The following is a 26,668-nucleotide window of genomic DNA, read 5'->3' as shown; positions in this document are numbered from 1 at the left end:
CGTAAGGAAGAAGACGATCAACGCTTGAAAAGGAAAATTTAAACGCCAGCTCTGTTAATGTGCTCATCGTGACGCTATCAAGAGGTTAAATGCATCTAACGTCGCACGAGATACTTACGTAACGGCTCGACACGAATATGTTTCAGTCAATAACCCTGTGCACGTCCCTTGCTCCGTTATAGATTTTCCGCTGCAAACAAAGTAAACGGGAGAGAAGCACGAGGCTCCGGCGCATTATTGATAAGCCCGGCAATATCGTTGCTTATGAAACTTGCAGGCGACACCGTTTTTCCTCATCGTCGTCGTGCAACTACGACGGCCAGTCGACAAGGGACTGTCCGGTGTTTGGTGTGAATTTTTAACGAGCTAAAAGGAGTTTCGTCGTTTCTCACATGCTGTGAGTGACACAAATACGCCGAGGTAAATCGGAAGGTCGCCGGCTACGGTAATCCGCTAATAAGCCATCAGAAATCGGGTCTTATTCGATTGCTGATAACTTATGTATAGGAGAGCTGGTAGAGCCACGTGACAACATGAGAATCGTTCTCGTTACGTATGATAATAAAGTAGAGGTTTTTTTCCTTATACTTTTAATAGTTAATCAAATTAATAAATGCCTACGTCAGCGAGCTTCTAATTAAATTGAAAGGAAGTGCGCAACTTCATTATTTTTCATATCCTCTGACTATTAATTTTAAATACATAATACATAATATAGCCATTCCATAAATGTATAATCAATTAAATTAAAAGCTAATCAAATCGGTCTATTAAAATTCCTGGAAGGCTATAAATGTTCTGAAAAAGTGACGTCTATTTTTAAAGAACAGAATTTGTTCTATAACTGGATAAATTATATCTTATGTTCAAGGATAGACAATATCGTTGATGAAAAATTTATAAAAGAAGCAACCTGGATGAATGTAAATCTTCCCTATTACCAATCTTTTACTACTTCAAAATTACTGCACTTCTCTATTACCTTGCTAAGATTCTTTCTAAGATTCTCTCGACAATTTTCTCTCAACAATAACGGGCTCACTATTATTGTATCTATCGAACGCAATCGCTCGCGCTTGCGTGAACGAAAGTTCAAGGATGAAGCTGCCGATATTGTTATCCCGGGACACGAGAATGCTATCCGTCATAAAGAAAACAAGATCGGAATTGCCGCAAAACTATTACAGGAGAAAACAAAAAAAAAGAAGAAGAAGAAGAAGAAAGAAGAAAGAAGAAGAAGAAGAAGAAGAAGAAGAAGAAGAAGAAGAAGAAGAAGAAGAAGAAGAAGAAGGAGAAGGAGAAGGAGAAGGAGAAGGAGAAGGAGAAGGAGAAGGAGAAGAAGAAGAAGAAGAAGAAGAAGAAGAAGAAGAAGAAGAAGAAGGAGAAGGAGAAGGAGAAGAAGAAGAAGAAGAAGAAGAAGAAGAAGAAAAACAACTGTAGAAAGAAATAATACGCGACTAGAAATTCCGAATTAAATTATGAAAAATAATTCTACACGTTATTTACATCTCTATGAATACATTTGCGCGAATAAAAGCGCTCACTAAGATCAACGAGATGCGGATCTGAAATGATAAAACGTATGGCAAATGAAGCGCATAAGACATAAAAAAAAAAACAACTGGGAAAGAGAGAGAGAGAAATAGAAAAATAAGAAACGTGGGCTATAGTTTTCTTCGCGCGATACGCCACGTGAATTGCATAACGCACAGCTGGAAGCTATTTTTTTCCATCGCCCTCTTTTACGACGACAACGGTGCGCTTACTTACGTCGAGTGAGATTATAGGCGAGCAGTGCCTCGTGTACCTGCACGTGGTTGACATTTTCCGACATGTGACTAGAATCGCGTTCCTTGCTTGCCCGCGCTCTCTCTCTCTCTCTCTTCCTCTTTTCCACCCCCATCCCTCCTCTTGTCCCGTCAATGTAACCACATCGTCGTTCTCTTTCATACGCGTCGTTCGCATCGGCACCTGTGTGCACCTGCGTGCATTACGCATCCCAATGAAACGTCGCTGCACGTATACATATACACACATACACGATACACCCATGCACGTGCAGATACTCGAGCAGCCGTAGCGTGCCCTGAATAAGATTGCAAAGACTGTATCGAGACATCGATATAAAAACAAACGTCTATTTACTGTCGCTTAATGAAAGTTATCAATAATTTTAAATATCAATATTTTTTCAATTTCTTCTCAATCTTTCATAATTTTCAATCTTCCTGACGGAAATTGTTAGGATTCTAATAGCATGTAAAAATAATTGTCGCATAAAATTGATAGCAAAAAAAAAAATTTACTTTTTTAAATAAATATAAAAGTAAATTAAAGTGTAATTCAAAGAAATGGAAATGATCATCATTTCTAATAATATTGATAGCGTTAATGTATTGATAGCGATAATGTATAATTAACTTTAATAATTATGTCAATAGCTTTATACGATATCAAGTCAATCTGCAACGAAAATAGTAATGCTGAGAAATCGGAGCATCGAGGGGGAAAGTGTCGCTATTTCATCATTGTCAATGTTCTTTGTTAGGTACCAACAGCATACCTACACGCGTGCATCCTACGCGACGATAGAATAGAAATTTCATAACAAGACGACCTCCGTGTTATTCCATTAATAACGGTGACAATTATACGAGGCCGCCCATCTCGCCCGGAAAATATCCGGAATACCCTGATCGCGCGCGCGAACGTCAACGATGACGCAACATTGCGATACACGTGGAGACGCCCTACCCGAAGTCCTTCTATAGCCCACGATTACATATATCGCTCCTAACGTAGAGTGTCAGTTAAAGAACTCCGCCTGGCTTAACCATCCCCGATTTTTCGAGCCTTCTTCATTTTTAGGTACATAAAATCGAAAAAAATATCTGTTTTCTTTTTTTCAACGTAAAATAGAAAATCGATTGTGCGATTAACGATACATTCTGCTATTCTAATGTTAATCTCGATTCTAATATTCGAGCTCAAATTTATATAGTGGCATTTTCGTGAGAGAAAAATCAAGGCAGACCGCCGAGCTTTAATCGTATCGACGAATCTGTAGCGATAAACTGCGAGGTATTAGCTTTTAACATCTTCTCGTTTATTATTATTATTATTATATTAGGTGTACAACTTTGCTCCCGCCGTTTTCCTATAGATGGCTTTAGCGGTAAGTAGTGGTCGAAATAAATAGATCATAGACGTCGTGCGATAAACTTGGGCATCTGTCAACGTAACCCCGTAGAAACATTAGTCGATTTGTGTCCGCATCATAAAGTTATTCTCGATTGAAAATGTCAGTTTACGAGCCAAATTCTCGTCATTTGCGGGAGGTTTTAATTTTCTGCTTCAATATGAAGAAATCTGCGGCTGAGGTTCATCGAATGATCTCAAATGCTTATGGTGAAGCCGCTATTAGCGAAAGAACGTGTCGCGAGTGGTTTCAACGCTTCAAGAACGGTGATTTTCACGTGGAAGACCGGCATAGCGGTGGAAGAGAGAAGGTTTTCGAAGATGCAGAATTGGAGGCGTTACTTAATGAAGACTCGAGTCAAAGTCAAAAAGAATTGGCACGATCATTGAGAGTGGACAATACTTTGAATCATAAATGTATAACCAGTTTTTTACAATAAAGCCTCGAATTTCGAAAAAAAAGCGGAGGAATCAAAGTTGTACACCTAATATATTATTTATAGACACACTTATATCTAATCTCGAGATTACTTTTAAGATATCATATAAAAAAATATAGATCACAGAAGGAGACGATGGTGCAATTACGAGTAAAAGATCGAACTGTCAACATCTTACTGTATTATCCCATAAATTTCAACGGAGCAAAATTTTTTTATCTGTTCGTCGCTTTGAAAGTACTTTTTCAAAATTTTACTTTTCAACCTAAAGACTGAACCGTCAAAATTAATAAAATTACTTATCATCATTCATATCATTCGCTTAGGATCTAACGACTTTTGTGGACAAGGACTGGTGCAGAGATAAGCGAGCGATCGAAGTTTCGTGACAATCGGCAAACGTTCCGTCGATCTTGAAGCTATTATCGATTTCGTACGTGATTTCGTTCATGCCCGGGCATGAGATCGGGCACATATCAAAGCTGTCGTGCTCGAGTTCCACGCACAAGGAGCGTCCTTCGTCGACCTTACTACCCACCGTGCGTCCGCGTCGCGTCGTCGCTCGCGCGTACACGCGTTGTTCACTTTGACGTTTGGCTGCGCGGGCGAGCACGTGCGTGAGCCGATTCACTTGACTAGCAATCCTATCTCGCGCTATATACGTTACTCTCGCGTCAAAAATTTCCGGCGATTATATGAAATACCAGTAGCTAAAAGCGCTCGATTCACTCATCTGACATTGGAATCGTCATTAATTAAATTTTATAAGAATCGCTTCGTCTCCTTGAAATAAATCATCCTTGAAAAAAAAAATCGTTAAATTTATATCTTCTTTTAATTTCATGTGTTTCTAATTTTACGAGCATCCATAAATGCAAATTGAAAAGATTTCACAGTTTGATATCGTTGACTTTCGATGCCGAAATGAGAGACATGTGACAGTTCATGTAGATTAATTAATTATTTAATTAATTCTCCATAAATTAATTTATTAATAAAGTAAGTCTATAAAAATGCGTAAATATATATATATATATATATATATAGATTATCTGCCAAATGTAAATTCCCAGAGAAGCAAACCAGGTCTCCGCACAAAAGCGAGATCTCACGCGTCCTTCAACGATGCTTTTCGCACGCTACGACTGCACGCATGAATGCGGTACCATTCACTTTCACATGGTTGCCCGCGAGTGCGTAGGTATGCAGGTGGTAGATATGCCATCCGTCGCGCGTACCTACGCATAAACAAACGTCGACGAGCAATAAAACGGAATCTATTCGTTACGCTGCTTGCCGGTTAATTGCCGCCCGTGCTATTATTGTTGCGCGTTTATCATCTTAATTAACACATTCTTTTCTGCGCTCCCATGTAACAGTTTATCATCGGAGGTTCGTTAAATCATGCGTTTATATCCGGCGTGTTGCGCTAATACGAATGCGCTGCATTTGATGAATATGGAAGAAATAAAAAAATTATAAACTTTGGAAATTTTAGATTTTTACGATTGACAAAGATATTTTCGTGAGAAAATATTGCGTACAAAAAATATTATTTTTTTACAAAAAAATTTGTGCATTAAAGAGCGTAGAGGTGTAAAGTTTTTTTTTTTTTTTTCAATTTCAATTTCGTAGCAAATTATAGAATTTTTGAGAAAAAATAATTTTCTCTGTCTCTCTCTCTCTCTCTCTCGCCTCTTACTAAAAAATAATGTATATAAAATTAATATATATAATATATATAAAATTATTACTAAATTCAATCTACTCAGAAGTCTAGAAAGAAAAGAGATATTAATTTTTAGGGTTGCACGAGACCCAAGACGAGACAATATTCGCAAAAATATTGTATTGGTGTTGAAAATTTTAATCTTGTCTTGGTCTTGAGAGGATTTTTGTATCAAAGATCTTGTCTTGTCTTGCCTTGATTTTTATTAACAGTTTTTATTTAACGCTAAATTATTTGTCAGCTTGATAAAAAACAGAAAATAGTAAGTATATCTGATTTCTTCTGTTATCCGAAGCGCCGAGCGCGATTTTCGTTTGTTCTTTACCGCGTATGCTCGCGTCTCGATTGTGCAGACGCAGTCTAAAAACGAAAACCAAGTTCTTCCGCTAAACACGCAAACATTTCCGAAAGTGATAATGAAAATTCGGAAGTAAGTGCAGTTAAACGATGCGCGTAGAAAACTTATTTTAAGTATGAAACAAGAAACAATGAGAAAATCGGCGTATGTTCATTATGTCAAAAGGAAAATGTGACTAAAGAAATAAAAATGAAAAATAGTAACGCTACTGGATTAAAAAAACATTTGGAGAAAGATCATAAAAAAGCGTATGAAGATTTATTTGGATTAAAAGCAATGAAAAATAAAATATTGTCGGAAAAACCAAAAGCGATAGATATATTTTTAAACGTAAGTATTGAAATTAAACTTTATAAATTAAGTAATATAAAGTAATTAATTTGCGCTATTTTTATGTCACATTAAAGTGCGTAACGATAATGATGCGCAGGCTCTTTAAATTTAAATTTTTTAAAGTTTTTAAATTTATAAATGTTTTTATTTACTAACAATAAATAAAACTTTTTGTCTTTCTCGCCTCTATTTCCATATTAATTAAAAATCTCCGTTCAGAGATCGGGAAGAATTAGATGACTTTTTTTTAAAAACCAAGACTTCTCGATAAGATCAAGAATCTTGATAATTTGTTTTGGTATTGTCTCTCGATAATTAATTTAAAATCTTGTCTTGAAATTCAAGACTAGATCGAGACAAGACCAAAACCAAGTCTTGGCATCTCGTGTAACCCTATTAATTTTATTTTTCCCGATTACGTTATGTTTGACGAAGCTGGCCTCATCCGGGAAATGATGGACCGTGGTGTACGTGTAATGTTGGGCAGCGCAGATGGCCGCCAGTGTTGCAACACGTGAATAATAAGGAGAAGATTTGTGCACGCACGCACGTCACGACGATCGTGCGTGCCGCGGGCGCGTGCGTCGCCGACGCACAATCTCCTTATCGGGGATATGTACCGTGTGTCTCGTATACGTGCGAGCTGCATAAGGTCCGATCGATATGTCGCCAGAGGCGCGTACTTGCAAGTGACGATGCACGTGCACGTGCACACGCACGTTTGCAAAAAGTTGCATTTGCCGTATTACTCGCAATTAAATGCTACAAAATGACTCGCGATTATCTTGCTAAACGCTCAGGATAAACTCCACGTTGAAATGTGACTCAAAAATGTTAAGTTTATCGTATATAGTATTTTTTTTTTTTTTTTAATTTTTGATATCGAGCATCTTTGCTAATTGAAGTGATAAAGGTTTTTTTTTTCGAATTCATTCGGGATTTATTGAACAATAAAATTCCTATCTTCGGAGATTTAGTTCTTGGAAAATCTCTACTATAATAGCTCAGCTCAGTTTAGTCTCCATCTCGGGATATCTCGTGTATATATTTAGCAGGCAGACTAAACTACAACGCGAAGGCTGCGCGATTGATGATCTGCCTCGATATGTAACGCTTTATCTCCCCAATGATGCAAGAAAATGCAGCTGATGATTTATAGGTCGCACTTCACGACGGGGTTCCACGGACCTCGTTGACCCTCGGACAACAACGACGACACACTGTAGATGTAGAGCTTTCGCTCCTTCATGCATTTTGCAATGAGTAAGACGACGCATCCTCCCCATCCCCGATGTTTAATTAGCGGTTGACAGCTGGAACAGATTCGCCAACGCGCTCGATAATCTTCTCGTTGTCATTGATGTCTCTCTCTCTCTCTCTCTCCGTCTCGCGCGCTCTCGTTCCTGAGTCTTTCCGAGTAAAATAGAACGATCGACTTAAGTTATTCTCGGCTCGACCGTCGAAGGTCGTCGCCTTGAAATGGCCCCTATATCTCAAATTAACCTTATTGACAAAATTAAATATCGCCTGCAGGCATCGGCGAAATCCATTTCGACAGCTCCAACTTTTGTCGGCTGTCAAAGTCAAGTGAAACGACACGTCATATATGTTATTTATTACGATATAAACGATTGTCATAAAAAAGTGAGACAAACATATTTTCCATGCTTATATGTGTTTGTTCAATCTTTATTCATAGTTCGAGTTGGATTTAAATTTTATGCAAATTAACGACAATTTGATTCATTTGTAGATCGGGTGATGCGATAACCGACAACCTGTCGCAAATCGATATTGCGCGTGCAATGATCTTTCATTCTGACTATTATTGTATTTCAGATGCAATATTTTACTCTAATAATGCTAATTCGAAAATAATATACTAACAATCGAAACGAAAAAAATTATGCATTTTTTAAAAATCAACTGCAATTGCAATGAAAAAATTATCGTAAATTCTAATTGATCTCATTTACAATATAAATAAAATTATTAGAAATTTCTCTGATGAAAAGTCTATTAGATAAAACATAGAGAAATTAAATTTCATTCATACATACACACAATTGTGTCTACGAATTATATTTTATCATCCTTGAAAAAAAAAAAAAAAAAAAAAAAAAAACTTTTCTCATTCAAGAAAAATCTATCCTTCCCTTAGACAAGAGCGTTCGTTGCGCGTACAGTATCCTTCGAATTATCGCGCGTATTCTGGTTGCAAAATCGCGGATCTATCATGTCCACGTGGTCCTCGCGAAATCGCATGCACCTACTTACTGCCGTGCCGGCGACGCAAGCGCGCGATGAGTCGCAAAAGGTCAAGGATATACAGGTGACACACTAGTATAGTACACACATCTCATTTAAATAATACAAATATTGAAAAATGTTTCTCGAAAAATTTGCCGACTAAAATTGTTCTCTTCGGCGCGAATTCAATAACGCTTTGATAAAAATTGCAAAGAAAAAAGAAAAAAAAAAGAAATAGAATCGAGGAATGAAAATTTTACTGATATACAACTTGTGCATCCTGTACATGAGAGACAGATAAGGAGTTCCATTGGACGAAGAGGAAAAAAAAGGAAACGAACGCAGCCGTTCTCTCCTGCCCGGCATGTATCATTCCGCGCTCGGTATACGCGAGTATATATACCGGGTCGTCGCGTAAAAATACTAACCTACATGCCGCTGAGCGCGTGTCATGCAACGTGACTTCTGGCTCAGCCGAGCCGTTTCGTGCCGGTGATCGTGCGCTCCCCGTGAATCGTTGAAAAACGTCAAGGGCGATATTATGGATATGTTATTTATAATAGCATATATTATAAACTCTACATTTTATATATATATATATATATATATCTAGACTAATTTTATGAAATATTAAATGAATATTTTTTTTGTATATATGTATATATAGCAGAGATTCGTAAATGTACGTGAAAAAATCTTAACTTTTTCTAACTCGTTTTTTAATAGTATTATCTAAGATATAATTCTGGCGTTAGAGTGTGAACTCGAAATGGATCGTTTTAGCAATCCTACGAAAACATACACAGACTGGCGCAATATATTTCATAATTCTAGAAATAGTACAGCCAACACATGATTAAATCCGACATGCGCTGTCCCCAATTTTGTAATCTCGCCGAAATGAGTCTTGGATTTCGTTTTGCCAAAAAAAAAAAAAAAAAAAAAAAAACGGACACCTTAATTAAAATTATATATCTCTTCTATCTCGTCATTCAATCTCTTCAATTCGAAATATGATTTGTTTACAGAAATGGCAATATTTTATAATCTGACATATTTTGATATAAGATAACTCAAAAAGTACTTAATGAAAAAATACTTTATTATGGTGTTTTGGAAAGCTCTCGATGTCAGCTACAAGAATACTAAATAAAAAATGGGGGTTTCCATTTAAGATTTTAAAGTTGACCTTCACATGACCTTCAAATGATTTTCCAAGGTCAAACCAATGACACCATCTTATTGCCCCCTCAAAACCAAACAACTTTTGTCTGAGACATTTTTCTCTTCCGGGCTTGGTTTTTGAGATATTTGCCTGAGGAGATTAAAATGGGACACCCTGTATAATCCTCGTAAGAATACTCAAGATAATTATTAAATTTACCGCTGAAAATATCGCAGCATATACAATGTAATATGTGTTTATTATTCTTTCTCTTAATGAAAAGTATAAATTCAAATGATCAAGAGTAACAGCTGTTTTAATTCATGTCCATTTATATTTTACACAAGCGATTACGGAATTAAAGCTTCATAAATTGAAGGAAAAATATAACGAGCGAAAAGTTGAAAAATTATTGAATTCTTTCCAATTCATCTTTAACATGATGAAGAATAAATCACGTTCGTTTAATTATCACGCTTATAATATTCCCTTCGAGCGTCTTTACTTACGCTTCTGACTTGTGTCAAGGAGTACCAAACGCGAAGTATCAATGCACGAAATACGACGATTGACGTGTTCTTATTTCGTATATCGCGCTAATACTTTGTCTCGTCTTATCGCGATACGATTTTATCGTCGAAATTTTCCATCGTACGTGAGGTATCCTGGGGGGAGCCTCGTCGACTCGCGTCTTGTCGAAACGGATGCGTACGGATTTTTCATTTTGCCTTCTTTTTCCGCGACGTAAACAGGAAATCGATTCATGGCCGATTAACCTCGACGTGCTAAAAAAACTCAATCTACCCGATCAAATTTATATCTCGTGGCGCGCGAAGAGAGGCAAGTGTGGCCCATGGTCGCAATAATAAATAGCCGATGACAAGCGGTCGACAGACGGGATATGTATAAATATCGCGGCCGTCAGAATTATTGGTGCTATCGAATTCCATTGATGTCATCCCCGGACTTCTATTTCGGAAAGAAGCCTCCGTGCTATTAGCTCGCGGGGTACGTACACTCCGGACCCCTTGTATATGCAAAAAAAAAATCTATCGTCTCGATACTTTACCAATATAAAAAAAATCCGCGCGCTCTATTAATTCGCACACGTTCGTACTTATATTTAATTCCAAGTTCCGTATGTTAATGCCGATAAGAAACGATGATGATAACGCAGACTACTTCGTTAATTTACAGATAATGATTCGCCAGATATAGATAATGTTTACACGAGACATTTATAAAATATTTCAAAGAGCAAACGCTTGGAGTGACGTAAAAGATATTCATTTTTAAGCAAATCTGTGTAATAAAAATATTATCTTCCAATTATACAGATTAGAAGGCCATTCGAAGATTAATTTTATTCATTGATACGACACATTTTCTTGAACGTTTTAATTCATTTTTAAAAGATGTAAAACAATTTTCAAAAATTAACAAAATAATTTTAGCGAGATTTAATATTAATTAATTTATTGATTGTATTTTTTTAATCTCACTATTTTTCTCATCGTAAAATATTGAATCTTTGCGACTATTTTCATCGATCCAATTGTATACAAGAGCGAATGTTATAAAGACGGAATTTTTAATTCTAAAACGATAGCGCCCGTTATACGACTGTGTCAGACGCGAAACAAAATACTGGTTACAGGAAGGGAAATTTACATTCTAAGGGCAAAAAGCTGGCGCGCAATTGTGCCGCTTGCCATAACACGTCGGTAATTATCGCAATTTGCAGCACTCGAACGGAAAATGAGTTTAGAATAGGCATCCATAATCGAGGCACTGTAAGAGATTTACCTTCCCTCGTGCACGTGGAATTACACGAACAAATATGCGCACGCACACACGCGCGCCCGCCTCTAATTATGCATGCTTCTTGAATATGCATAATTGAAACGCACGCTGCAACATCGTGCGCAAAACGTCGCGTTATTATATCCCCTCGAGCAAGTGTCATTAATTTATTTCCATTCATTCTTCCGACGGTTTGTTTACCGGCTTATCGAGTCATCAGAATTCCCAATAGGCACAAGAGACGCGAAAGCAAAAAAAAAAAAAAAAAAAAAAAAGTAGAATAAAAAATACGTAATAAGCATTTCATTATCCTTTATTAATATTCCGCAATTCGACCCTGTCGAGTTTTACGAGTTAGGCTAACTATAAAAAGCACGTTATTTTTCTCGTAAATCGTCTACGTATTTTTACGAAGAATATCAAGAGGAATACTGATTATGTTTGTTCGAATGATGACTCTTGACAAAAGCACCATGTTATTAAAAACGCATTAATTATGCGATACTTAATTCAGGGATATATAATAAATTATTGTATCGTTATATTTGTATGTAGACAACGGATTTGTTACGCAGAAATTTATATTGTTGGGAAAAAAACAATTACCAACTAAGATCTAGATTATTTATAATATCCAACATATTTATACTGCAACATATATACCAATATGCAGTTTCTATGCAAAATATATGTAAAATAATATGCGAGATATATACAGGGTGTCCCATTTTAAAGGACCCACTCAAATATCTCAGAAACACTGCGTTAAATCGAAAAATGTTTCAGACAAAAGTTGTTTGGTTTCGAGGGGGCAATAAGATGGTTCCATTAATTTGACCTTGGAAAATTATTTAAAGGTCATGTAAAGGTCAACTTTAAAATCTTAAATGGAAACCCCCATTTTTTATTTAGTATTCTTGTAGCTGACATCGAGAGCTGTCCAAAACGCTATAATAAAGTATTTTTTCATTAAGTACTTTTCGAGTTATTTTACATCAAAATATGTCAGATTATAAAATATTTCAACAGTAAATGTGCGAAATATCAAATAAGGGGAAACACTAACTTAAAAATATAAAATTCATAAACTTGTTTAAAATATATAAAATATATGAAAATATGCAAAAATGCACAATTAAATATGCATTTTCAGAATGCTTTTTCGATAAGACGAATTTCCATTTTGATCTTACTTTTCAATCTGCTTTCTTAAAAAAAACAAAAAACAAAAAAAAAAACACGCAATTACATAAAGATCCGATGTCTATTTATAAGCCTTATATTATTTTTCTTCAAAGATATCGAGAATGTCGCGACGCAATTTCGCGTGTTTGCGCGAAAATCGCCGACGTCGAAGAAACGTAATATATTCCTATTGATAGCATCGCGACGCGCGCTCAGATAACGCTGCCGAAATACCCAACATCCGGCTGGTCTTTTTAATCCCGTTCTCAGGTCGCGGTTGCTTTCCATGACGCGTCCCCATTGCGTCACTAGCCCATAATCTTGGTGCCGCGACGCGGTATTGATCGATTGCGACGCGATCGATATCGCGATCGGACGAGAAAAATAATAGATCGAAGATATGCCGTGTGTCAAAATAAATAATAATAATAATAATAATAAATTCCACAATGTTTGTCACAATTAATTCTCAAAGTAAAATCCTATCGAAAATAAAGAGAATCAAATATATATATAATTTTTCCAAGCTTAATGAAAAATTTTTCTTTTCTTTCCTTCTCTTATTCTTTATACGACTTTTTTAATTGCCATAAATAAGTATACGCCAACTCATGCAGATGATCAGACGTAGTACATTCATACCAATGCTTGTCTTTCCCGTATATATGTACGCGAGGGACGCGTGAATAAATCCCTACAGATCGATCGGCAGTGTCAATGGCCGGCACGTAACACCAAGATAGGAAAAAATAGAGAACGATCGACTTACCTAGGTCGACATAGAGAGAGTGTTCCGGCCACCGTAGATATGAGAAAAAAAAAATTATTCCCTTAAATTACTTGTACGTTATATTCGTTTATAAAAAATATTTGTACATATAATTTCGATAAAATAAATTATATTACCGTGTAAAGTAATTATTATATACTTAAATAATAATTATCACGATATTGATAATTTTTATTCATTGTTATTTTCGATAAGAGCTATTGTGACTTTGAATTGGAACGAGACAATTGTTAATGGGACGATTTCTCGTCTCTCCTCTCGATGACACGCGTACACCGATCGAGTTTACAATGTATAGGTTTAATCGACAAATCGCTCATACACAATTCATCTCGTACGTGGCCATGAATTGTTCGATAGTGAAGGGAATACAAATAAAATGTGTATTTATACAAGTCTAATTATCAAAAGAACATATAAAAATAAAGGAGGAGAAAGTAATCGCGCAGGAGAGAGAGAGAGGGAATATGCGTCCTGTGTACTTACAATAACGAGGATATATACTGTAGCTTTCCGTATACCATATTATCTGCTGCTTCGCTGATAAGATCTCGATATTATAGATCTCAAAACTTTTCCTGATATCAATGAATGAAGCCGACTAGGGTTGCACGAGACCCAAGACAAGACAATATTCGCAAAAATATTGTATTGATCTTGAAAATTTTAATCTTGTCTTGGTCTTGAGAGGATTTTTGCATCAAAGATCTTGTCTTGTCTGGCCTTGATTTTTATTAACAGTTTTTATTTAACGCTAAATTATTTGTCAGCTTGATAAAAAACAGAAAATAGTAAGTATATCTGATTTCTTCTGTTATCCGAAGCGCCGAGCGCGATTTTCGTTTGTTCTTTACCGCGTATGCTCGCGTCTCGATTGTGCAGACGCAGTCTAAAAACGAAAACCAAGTTCTTCCGCTAAACACGCAAACATTTCCGAAAGTGATAATGAAAATTCGAAAGTAAGTGCAGTTAAACGATGCGCGTGGAAAACTTATTTTAAGTATGAAACAAGAAACAATGAAAAAATCGGCGTATGTTCATTATGTCGAAAAGAAAATGTGACTAAAGAAATAAAAATGAAAAATAGTAACGCTACTGGATTAAAAAAACATTTGGAGAAAGATCATAAAAAAGCGTATGAAGACTTATTTGGATTAAAAGCAATGAAAAATAAAATATTGTCGGAAAAACCAAAAGCGATAGATATATTTTTAAACGTAAGTATTGAAATTAAACTTTATAAATTAAGTAATATAAAGTAATTAATTTGCGCTATTTTTATGTCGCATTAAAGTGTGTAACGATAATGATGCGCAGGCTCTTTAAATTTAAATTTTTTAAAGTTTTTAAATTTATAAATGTTTTTATTTACTAACAATAAATAAAACTTTTTGTCTTTCTCGCCTCTATTTCCATATTAATTAAAAATCTCCGTTCAGAGATCGGGAAGAATTAGATAACTTTTTTTTAAAAACCAAGACTTCTCGATAAGATCAAGAATCTTGATAATTTGTTTTTGTATTGTCTCGATAATTAATTTAAAATCTTGTCTTGAAATTCAAGACTAGATCGAGACAAGACCAAAACTAATCTTAGTATCTTCATTTATCTAAAAATCCTTCTAATCTTAATCTAAGAAATCCGTTATACGATACCCTGAAAATAACGATGATGTGATATAATAGGAGATTCCTTTGTTATTATAAAACAACCATCGTGTTCTACCGGAAGCCAACATAATATATCCTTTTCTCTGCGCGTGTTTAAATATTAAAATATTATTCATGAAAGCGAATTGCGTGTTGTAAAGAAAGAATTTATTCTAAACGTCCAACGACATTTGATGCCCCTCGATAAAATTTGCAAGAAACTAGACTTTTTTTTCTATACTTACATGCGTGTGAATCGGCACGCAAATAAAGAAGCTTAGATGAATGGAGCTGCGAGATGCGAAAGACTAGAAGAGCATCGGTTATTTCAATGTTCGCCACATTATGCATACGGGCATACGTGTGAATGCGCATTAAGCACGATATACATACATAAATATTTTTTACCTAATATATCGGAATGTATCAAGAGCAGCCAAAAGTGCGTCTTGATCTTTAATCCTTTAAAGCCACTTGAATCTTCGTTTATTATTAATCTCTTAACTCGTAATCTCGCTTCGGGGGAGAAAAAACACACACACACAAAGCGAAGCTAATTAGCGGCTTCGCGAACTGCAGAAACGAGAAAGTTTCGGCAACTTTATAAACCCATCCATTTGTTATACATATGTCGTCGGCTCGATGCAAAAAAACGCGACCCGACACACCTGACAATTGTTTTTGCTCATTCCGTCATTGCGTCATATCGTGCTCGCGCGTGTGCGATTTCTAGAAAGGAGGCTTCATCTTAATGACTTTGCGAAATCATCGTCCATCATGCGCACGTTTCATTTACGCGGATAACAATGCATGAATTTTTCCGCAAAGTGAGATAAAGATATTTCGTGATGCGATGGAAAAAATAGAGACGCCTCTATCCTGGACGCACGTGCACGTGACACTGGTATGGTAAAAGATGCAAATGACTTGCACTTCGTACTCCCTTGTTGATTTCTATACACGTGACGAATGACGCTAGCGATCTCGGTAAAACACGTTCTGACCCACGACACGATCGTTTATGCGAAAACATATGCTCATAGAGAGAAACACGTGTATCTCCTCTCCTTCTCCCTCGTTATGCTCGTCCTCGTAAATAACGTATATACAGAAATGCAATGTTTTTAAATAGCAGTAAAGAGAGTATCGAAATGAGCAAATAATATCTCGCGTATTTTACGCATTAATACGTATTAATTAATATTAATACGTATTAATACGTAATTAATATTAATACACGTATTAAAACGTTATTAAAATTTATTTCACTCGCACAGATATATTCGCATTTGTATTGTACGATATCGCTCTCTGTATTTATGTTTATATTTATGTTTCATTTTTATTCTTCAAAATACGTATTTTAATTCTTATTAATTTTCATCTTAATTTTTACTAATCTAATTAAAACTCAAACAAGCGCGGAGTTAGATTTACGCCAACTATTATATTCCATCTCGCAAATAACTATCCTTATTAATCGAATCGAATCTAATCACTCAGGGAGCTTTAAAGAGAATCTCATTAATTTATATCCTATTACAATTATTAATGCCATTTAAAGCGCGCGTCTTTTACGCTGAATAAAATGTAAATTTGCTGTCTCTATATTTTTCGCGGATAAAATCTCAGAAACTTAAATATAAAGTCAGGTTTACCTAATTCTAATTGTAGATGCAAGCGATCCTTAGTTTTTAAATTCGATCGTTTTATAAATACACATCGCGCGCATGCAAAATACACACACACACACACACACACATACACACGCACTTACCTCTCATATTTCACCTGCATCGAATGCGCCGAGTTCTCCTCCCAGTAATTCTGCGTCTCCATCATCTTGCCGCGTAGAACGACGTTAGGTATCGCTGGAATCGAACCGATGATCACTTCCGTTCCTCCTGCTCGTTCCTCGTTGCACAAAACGTTCGTTAACGCGATGTTATTGCGTCCTCCGTCGAAGAATCGCACGCGCGCGCGCGCGCGCGCACGTCACGTGACAGGTGCCTGGACGGGCGTGTACGCGAAAAGAGCTGGCGATTTCTTTAGCTCGATCGTTCTTCCCGCAACGAAAAGACAGAGAAAGAGAGAGAGAAAAAAGGGGGGGGGGAGGAAAAGTTCGAATCGAGCCCGTTTGGCGATCGTTGGAATTGAAATCGGATCGATCGATCGATCGGTGTCGCGATGACGAAACGCGACACGCGTAGGAGGAACGAATGAAACGTATGTAACGCGCGCGCGCACGACGCGGTACGGATGACGCAGAGCACGGATGGATAACGAGCGCGAGATTAGGTTAGTTTCGCGTCCTAAGGGCTCGCTGACACATTCGCGGCGACGAGAGGTAGCCGGCAGCGACGCACGACAGCGGGGAATTCGTCCACGAGACTCCGCGAGTCAGGTCTCGCGGGCGCGCGATATCCCGTGCTGGCGCCCTCTTTCTCCCGCCTCCCACCTTCTCTCCCGCGCGCTCTCTTTCTCTCTCTCTCTCTCTCTCTCTCTCTCTCTCTCTCCCTTCTTCGCGCGCCGCAGCACGAGACGGCGCGTGCACGAGCCGCACGGCCGTTCCACTGATTCGCGTCTCGTTTTCCGATCGCGTCGCGCGATCGGAGCCAAGATTCCCTTCGAGCTGTATCCGTCTCTTTCCTTCGCAGCTTTGATATATCGTTAACTCGGAATTATATCTCGGCTCGACTCGTATTTTTCGCGCCGTTTCTTTTTTCTCCTCTCCCCGATAACTGATTCACATCAAGATTGCTTCCCTTCAAATTTTTTTCCTCGGCATTCGCAGCGTAATTTATTTATATACTCGCCGCCTCTTCTCGCTCACTCCTTCGATTCTCACGCTTTCTTCTACGGTTCTCAAGTTCACTATTAGACGCCGATAAGGCCGTTGACTCACGTTCACGACCGCGAAATTTCGTCAGGGCCGCAATTCGACGTCCGTGTATCGAATCTGCTCGTATCTCGAGAGCTATCCGGAGTAATAAAGCCCGCCGAGTGAAAGAGATAAGAGCGATAAGTTCGGCAGAAGCGGCGATACTCACGATCGATCGATTGATATTTAGATCCGTACCTTTGCGAGACGAATCGTTCCGATAATTCGCCACCGACAAGCACACGCAACGCTTCGTCGCCTCGGCAGGTTACGCGTAATCGCGCGCGCGCACGGTCCTGCGTCCTGTCCGACTGTCACAGTGATTCCTTGAGCCGCGTACAGCGATCAGCTGCCGCCCGATGGTGGGGGTAAATCCGAACTCCGCCTCAGGTGCGGCCGCGACGATCGCGACTCCGAGGTGCAACTAGAGATCCTGGAGAATATGAACGTATCACGTGACACGAGATCTCAACTGTCAAAATTTCAATCGTCTTCTCCACTCTTTGACATATACTCATATATACCGAGTGTCTCAGATCTATCGCACCTGTTAATGGCACATTCTTGAGATTATTTGGAGATGATTTTTTCTCAGCAAAGAGAGAGAGAGAGAGAGAGAGAGAGAGTCATTATTTTCTCCAATTTTTTCCATTATATATCTTTGTAACCAAGTCTTAAATTAAAACTATCTCTCTCTCCCCCTCCCCCCTCTCTCTATTAAAGTAAACTTTATCTGAAATGAAGTAAAAAGTGTAATTTTAATTCTCTATAAAGTTTAGTTTGCAAAAAAGTCTTCTTTTTCAATCGCAAAATTTAATTAAAAATTAAAATTAAAAGTTAAATTATCTCTCCTCCAGTTTCATCGGCGAATATAATTTTTAAACGGAGCCGGCTAAGCGTCGATTTTTTTTCAACGAAATTAATATCTGGCAGATTAACTTTGAAACGGGATGAATACTCATAGAAATTCTAGAACGGAAAAATATACAAGCCACGAATCTGGATCATAAGATTGGAACGTGCGTCGACGTGAATACGCGATGACGGCGCGCGTTCGTGGGGTCGCGATAAGACCGTTCTTGATACATCACGTGTTGATAAACGTACGCGGAACGATATGACAAGGCATCTGAAAACAGTTTTAGCGATGCGCACGCGTGTGCAACCGGCAAAACGGAAACAAACACGGCTTGAGAAATGCTGCATCGCATCGTTCTCACGATATGTAGTCTCCTAGGATTGCACGAGACCCAAGACAAGACAATATTCGCAAAATTTATTGTATTGGTCTTGAAAATTTTAATCTTGTCTTGGTCTTGAGAGGATCTTTGTATCAAAGATCTCGTCTTGTCTCGTCTTGCCTTGATTTTTATTAACAGTTTTTATTTAACGCTAAATTATTTGTCAGCTTGATAAAAAAACAGAAAATAATAAGTATATCTGATTTCTTCTGTTATCCGAAGCGCCGAGCGCGATTTTCGTTTGTTCTTTACCGCGTATGCTCGCGTCTCGATTGTGCAAACGCAGTCTAAAAACGAAAACCAAGTTCTTCCGCTAAACACGCAAACATTTCCGAAAGTGATAATGAAAGTTCGAAAGTAAGTGCAGTTAAACGATGCGCGTAGAAAACTTATTTTAAGTATGAAACAAGAAACAATGAAAAAATCGGCGTATGTTGATTATGTCAAAAAGAAAATGTGACTAAAGAAATAAAAATGAAAAATAGTAACGCTACTGGATTAAAAAAACATTTGGAGAAAGATCATAAAAAAGCGTATGAAGATTTATTTGGATTAAAAGCAATGAAAAATAAAATATTGTCGGAAAAACCAAAAGCGATAGATATATTTTTAAACGTAAGTATTGAAATTAAACTTTATAAATTAAGTAATATAAAGTAATTAATTTGCGCTATTTTTATGTCACATTAAAGTGTGTAACGATAATGATGCGCAGGCTCTTTAAATTTAAATTTTTTTAAGTTTTTAAATTTATAAATGTTTTTATTTACTAACAATAAATAAAATTTTTTGTCTTTCTCGCCTATTTCCATATTAATTAAATTCATGATTATATTAATATTATTATATAATGCGCCACTTAGAGCTCTACAACTTTTGCATAAAACATTTTTCACGAAAATACATTGTTTCCTCAAAAAACTGCTGACACGGGCGCTCTGTTCGCATTTGATATTAATAATATTGTTCGTATATTGTCTATCAATTTTCCGCTATCGTATATAATGTTCAATTCACACCTATTGTAATTCTTTAATTGCTCAAACAGTTTGCGATTATTGAAAATTTAATGAATCGAGATTCTTTCTTTAAACAAAACGTCTAATAAAAAAAAAAAAAAAATATATATATATATAGTTTTTTTGAAGAAGCTAAATAAAAAGTCGTAAAAAATATAAAAAATACAATACAATTAGTAGATTCATAATTTAAAAAAATGAAAGAATTATGTGCGATATCAATGAAGCATGATCGGCGACTCTATTTTGACAAGATACTGAAATAAGTTCGTAGAAAGCAAATTACACACTCGACAAATATAAATAACGAATACACATTATGTCAGTTCCAAGTATAATGTCTGTAAGTAGCTTTCAAATCGTATCCGCCGAGCGTCGTCGCCACGTAACACTAACTGATGATGCAAATGCAACGTAAGGTGCAGCTCCGTGCAAAAGAAAAAAAAAAAAAAAAAGAGAGAGAAATATCAACTTTCCAGGTGAAAGTCCGCTTATTCTTCGAGAGCGGGTAAGTAGGCAACTTGACACGCCACTGACCAAGGTGGTATGTATAGACCTATAGACGGCTGAAAGCGAGGAGACAGAGACGTAAGGAAGGTGAGCCGCGCACTCATTTTGAGTGGGAGGGGCGGGGGGGGGGGGCCCGCGGCAGTTACCGCGCTATGCGACACGTGCGCGTGACGTCACGAGGCCGGTCACGCGAGGACCGTGTGCTCTCGGTCACGTGTCCCGTCACGCGCTCGCCGCTGCTGCCAACCCCTCTCCATCGGTCTCCACCTCGCGACTTTATCCGCCGCGGCCGTTGGTTCTCCTTTCTCGTCTCGCAGCTATAATACTCCTTTCTCGAACGCCGTATATATTGTACGTACGGACGTACTTGCCGCTTTTATTCGCGCGAGACGATTCATTATGCCCCGAATTCACGTCGCTCTCCTTTCCCTCCCTTCCCTACCACTTTCATCGATGTAAGATCACGTTTTCGAGATAGCATTTTTTTTTCCAATGTCAAGATGATGTTTTCCTCGTCTTCCGACATAAAAACGAGTTTCAAATATTGAACAGAAAAATCAATAATTTATACAGGGTGTCCCATTTTAATCCATCCAGTCGAATATCTTAAAAACGAAGCCCGGAAGAGAAAAATGTTTCAAACAAAAGTTGTGTGGCTTCAAGGTGGTCATAAGATGGTGACAATGATTTGACCTTGGAAAATCATTTGAAGATCATGTGAAGGTCAACTTTAAAATCTTAAATAGAAACCCCCATTTTTTATTTAGTATTCTTATAGCTGACATCGAGAGCTTTCCAAAACACTATAATAAAGTATTTTTTCATTAAGTACTTTTTGAGTTATTTTATATTTTAATCTGACATCTTTTGATATAAAAAATAAAATATTTCGTAAAATATTCAGTTTTCGATAATTTTACCGTAATACTTCTATGTACAGAATAATGAGACAAATCAATTGGTATAAAAAAAAAAATTGTTTTTAAGAAAATTATTTACAATGTATTTTTTTAAACAATTATTTGTTTTTTTTTGGCACTAATTAATTCGTCTTATTATTCTGTACATAGAAGTATTACGGTAAAATTATCGAAAACTGAATATTTTACGAAATATTTTATTTTTTATATCAAAATATGTCAGATTAAAATATAAAATAACTCGAAAAGTACTTAATGAAAAAATACTTTATTATAGTGTTTTGGAAAGCTCTCGATGTCAGCTACAAGAATACTAAATAAAAAATGGGGGTTTCCATTTAAGATTTTAAAGTTGACCTTCACATGACCTTCAAATAATATTCCAAGGTCAAATCATCGTCACCATCTTATGGCCCCCTTGAAGCCACACAACTTTTGTTTGAAACATTTTTCGATTTAACGCAGTGTTTCTGAGATATTTGAGTGGGTCCTTTATAATGGGACACCCTGTATATCTCGTTAAAACGCACAACGATATAGAGTATCCCTAAGTTTGTTTTGCTCGTATGTAAATTTTGATTAACGCTGATAATTCCGCGACTAAGTTCTTTGTCCGCATATTTTTTATATTTACATTTTTATAGATATTTCTTTTCTTCCTTTTTTTTTTTTTTTGATTTTATACGCGTTATTTAAATTTTATATATGTATTCTGCGCGTCTTTACTACGTACTTCTTTTTGTTAATATTAATATTTAATATGAATTTTGAAAATTTATATCATATTTAAAGGAAGAGAAACGGGGATCTTTTCAGTCTGTTGCTTTTCAGGAAACATAACGTCCCCGTATATTAAGCATTCTTATTACGTATGTACAATATAATGTAACGCGACGTTCTCTGAAAGAACGACTGATCCTCTCGGATATAAATATGACGATACGCTCTAAGTTTGCGCGCAGCACGTGCGTGTCACGCCCACGCAGGATACTATTTCTGGCGTGAGAAATTCAATTGGAGTGAAAAAAGGGTCTCGGCGCTTACGTCATCGTATGTCCCGGAGCTTGGTGACGGAGAGGAACGCGCTTTCGTAAAATTTCAATTCAGGTTCAAGTACAGTAGCAAAAAAAAAAAAAAAAAAATAATAATAATAATAAATTGCATCTCTGGAAGGCAGGAACCCCTGTATCGACTTCGCGCGGGAATCCAGATACCAGAACGAGAAGGAAAGGTTTCGTCGTGACGAGCGAACTCTATAATTATACGCACGTAGAGCGAATGTTCTAATTTACCTAAGCAAGGACAAATGAACAGACGGACGGTTTTACAAGATGCGATAATCGACGAAGGCTTCGCCTCTCCCCAATAATAAAAAAAAAAAAAAAAAAATATTCTTCGAATATTTCTTTTTTCGCGAAACAAATGAGAAGCAGGGGAGAAATTTTTTTTGTACGAAAAATTGTGTATGAAATTAAGATCTCCTCCTTAATAAAATTTTTATTATCAATTATAGTTTTACGCGAGTTACCTTTTCTTTTCAACGCGATTCAGAATCTGCTCGTTTAATTAATAATTTAACGTTGACGATTCAAGTATTTTCTTTTTTAACGCGCCGACGTCGATTCGAGAGAATCGCCAGAGGCGATGTCGCTGTTGCGATTTTAAGTCACGTCGATATTTATTGCCGTGCATTCCTATTTCAAACTAAAAAGTCACGTAGACGACGACGATAACGTTTAAATAGCACATAATTTTATTCCGCTCGATGCTTAGAAAATTCTGTCCAAGGAATTTACATTGGCTCGTCACGTGAGTAGGATCCGGAACTGCAGATTCAACTGCGGTTGCTCGCGAATGCGTGACATCGAGAAAGATGGGAACGAGAGACGAGGAGTAAATCCGATGAAGATAACTTCGTCTCAGACGCGTTCGTACGAAAAATTCTCCTCTTACGCGGCAGTAAACAAGATATCGTGTTGTAAAAAAAATATTAATTTAAATTATTAATATATCTATATTAATTTAAATTATTAATATATTTATTTAAAAATATTAAAATAAATTCCAAAAAAAAAAAATCTCTTACCAAGATAAAATCTCGAATTAATAATATAAAAATGACATTTATAGACACCGAGCATATCTTGTTCGCGTAACATTTCTAGATATCGAAAAGATGGATTACTCGTATAAATTAATAGCGGGCGCGTAATAACGAGGCCAGAATCAAGAATAATTCGCAGAGTTGCCGCGGATCGCGATTTATTTTCTTCCCACGCATAAGATAAAGTCCGGCTATTTTCGCGCGTGCATTATTACGGTCCGTACTTTGCTCACTTTGCGCACGTCAAACCCGTTTCGTATATCCATCCCACCTACTTTGTCGCGCCGTGCCGTGTGTGAAATTGCCTCTTTCCATTTATATCCAAATTCCCTATAGCTAAATCCATCGCCGTCCATCTCAGATTCTCCGCCGATTCGGCAATCGCGAACCGGGAGAGAGCACACGGTCGCGTAATTAATTCAACGGATATGCTAATTCTCGCGAGGCTATTTTTAGACGCGCTAACTAAGAAGGAGAGGAATGAATTCGCAGAATCGCTGCGAGAGAAAACGCTCGACAGGAGCGTTGCATCCGATTGCATCACGTATTTATCTAGAGCGGGTGCGCACATTTATTTATGCCGATTATTCTCAACTTATAAATTATCTAATAAGGAAAGAAATGTCGCATTTTTTTTTTTCTTGTAATTTTCGTTATTTTCTGTCATCATTAATTTTTCAACAACAAGCAAAGATATCGCGGAGCGATAAAAATGTATTATTATACGTATTGAAATATCAGATGATAGTACGTAGTGATATTCGTCGGTTTTTTTTTTTTTTTTTTTCAGGATGAAAAGTTGACGCGAAACGTAACCCGCTGGACAAGCGAGGCTATTTCTGCGAGATGGATTAATGACATAACCATCTGCGCGGCTGTTCCGCGCACGATTATTCATCGCGTCACCTTTAAAATGACCATCCTCCGACGAGAATGGTGCGGTTTACATAATCCCGGCGAAATACCGACGCTTTCTAGTTCAACGTGCGCGCCCTCGCTCCATCGTAATCTTACGTAGCGATTTCGAAAGGGACGAAAAAAACCGCATGTATGTGCCATTACAACCACATAGTCGCACGAGCGATCGTTCTTTATTGACTTTTATTTTTAATTCTCATTCAATTTTAATCTCGCTACCGCAGGTGACGTTTGTTCAATCGTGTGAAACTTGATATACGCGCCTATGAAAATTCTATCGAAGTGACTGTTTCGATATGTAAAGTCTTGTTTAAAAGTCTTTTTGGATATATTCTCTCTCTCTCTCTCTCTCTCTCTCTCTCTCTCTCTCTCTCTCGATTTAAATTCTATAAATATACAGGGTGTCCCATTTTAAAGGACCCACTTAAATATCTCAGAAACACTGCGTTAAATCGAAAAATGTTTCAAACAAAAGTTGTGTGGCTTCAAGGGGGCCATAAGATGGTGACAATGATTTGACCTTGGAAAATTATTTGAAGGTGATGTGAAGGTCAACTTTAAAATCTTAAATGGAAACCCCCATTTTTTTATTTAGTATTCTTATAGCTGACATCGAGAGCTTTCCAAAACACTATAATAAAGTATTTTTTCATTAAGTACTTTTTGAGTTATTTTATATTTTAATCTGACATATTTTGATACAAGAAATAAAATATTTCGTAAAATATTCAGTTTTCGATAATTTTACCGCAATACTTCTATGTACAGAATAATGAGACGAATTAATTAGTGCCAAAAAAAAAAAAAATAATTGTTTAAAAAAATACATTGTAAATAATTTTCTTAAAAACAATTTTTTTTTTTTATACCAATTGATTTGTCTCATTATTCTGTACATGGAAGTATTACGGTAAGATTATCAAAAACTAAATATTTTACGAGATATTTAATTTTTTATATCAAAATATGTCAGATTATAAAATATAAAATAACTCAAAAAGTACTTAATAAAAAAATATTTTATTATAGTGTTTTGGAAAGCTCTCGATGTCAGCTACAAGAATATTAAATAAAAAATGGGGGTTTCTATTTAATATTTTAAAGTTGACCTTCACATGACCTTCAAATGATTTTCCAAGGTCAAATCATTGTCACCATCTTATGGCCCCCTTGAAGCCACACAACTTTTGTTGGAAACATTCTTCTCTTCCGGGCTTGGTTTTTGAGATATTCGACTGGATGTATTAAAATGAACCACCCAATATATATATATATATATATATATATTTTTTATTAAATATCCAATTAAATTTTCTTTTTAATAAATATCTAATTAAATTTTCTCATTAATAAATAATAATCGTATCTAGAGCCTCTTTCTACAATAATAATAGTACTAATAATACAATAATATAAAAGAATGTCTCAATTCATACACATATATAGTTTATACGAGATATTATTTTATAAGCTATATATCTCTGGTATATTGATAGGAAGCGAAGGGTTGGAGGGATAAATTTGATCGAGGCATGCTATTCATAGATAAATTCGGCACAAGAATGAATTCTACCTCCGTCGCCCTCTCTCCCTTCATCCGGCATTAGAAACCTTGCCGATCTAATAGAGGTAGTCAACAAGGCACAATTCCAGACGCTCGTTTGCTTTGTTCGCGTCCGCATGCTCAATGCGACAACGAAACACTATCATTACCCTCGTTGGGTATCGGTGTCCTCGTTAGACACCTGCATTGTATTCCGACGCAGTGACAGAAAGCGGAAAAAATGCGAGGGAAGGAGAGAGGAGAAATATTTATTACGCGGGAGAGAGTTTCACCCACATGCTTTAAATATAGATCTCTTTAAATATAGATCACTTTAAATATAGATCTCCTTTATTTGTCACGTAACAGCTGGGAAAAGTAATAATATTAAAGTTGTCCATAAAAAAGTTGCAACGTTTAAAGAAAAGTATTCTGAAATATTCAAAGCGCATTTCTCTCTCTCTCTCTCTCTCTCTCTCTCTCTCTCTCTCTCCTAAAAGGCAAAAAGTTTGTCTTGTATTGCGAATAAAAATAGATCGTGTGTAGATTTAGTTTTCGTAGAAGGATTTTTTGTTCTATCCTTGGAAAGTATCTAATCATTGGGAAAAAAATACATAACATTGAAAGAATAG

At 36.6% G+C, this 26,668-nt stretch overlaps 1 protein-coding gene across 2 annotated transcripts in view; it reads right to left on the bottom strand.

Annotated features, from left to right (window-relative positions):
• Cwo (hairy/enhancer-of-split related with YRPW motif protein 1) overlaps positions 1–18,099 on the bottom strand; it is a 35,475-nt gene extending 17,376 nt beyond the window's left edge. Inside the window, exon 1 of one of the 2 annotated variants that reach the window (XM_070312640.1) lies at positions 16,678–18,099. In XM_070312640.1, coding sequence (XP_070168741.1) covers positions 16,678–16,742 — 65 coding nt within the window. In that variant the 5' untranslated portion in view covers positions 16,743–18,099. Of the gene's footprint in view, positions 1–118; positions 675–16,677 lie in introns of those variants that run through there. The other variant, XM_070312642.1, reaches the window with a different exon arrangement.
• Between the last annotated feature and the right edge of the window lie 8,569 nt (positions 18,100–26,668).

This window comes from Polyergus mexicanus, unplaced genomic scaffold (genome assembly GCF_030449975.1).
Source record: "Polyergus mexicanus isolate NDT 795.1 unplaced genomic scaffold, iyPolMexi1.0 SCAF_22, whole genome shotgun sequence".
In the NCBI taxonomy this organism is placed as follows: domain Eukaryota; kingdom Metazoa; phylum Arthropoda; class Insecta; order Hymenoptera; family Formicidae; genus Polyergus; species Polyergus mexicanus.
This window is presented reverse-complemented; position numbering and strand designations above follow the sequence as displayed.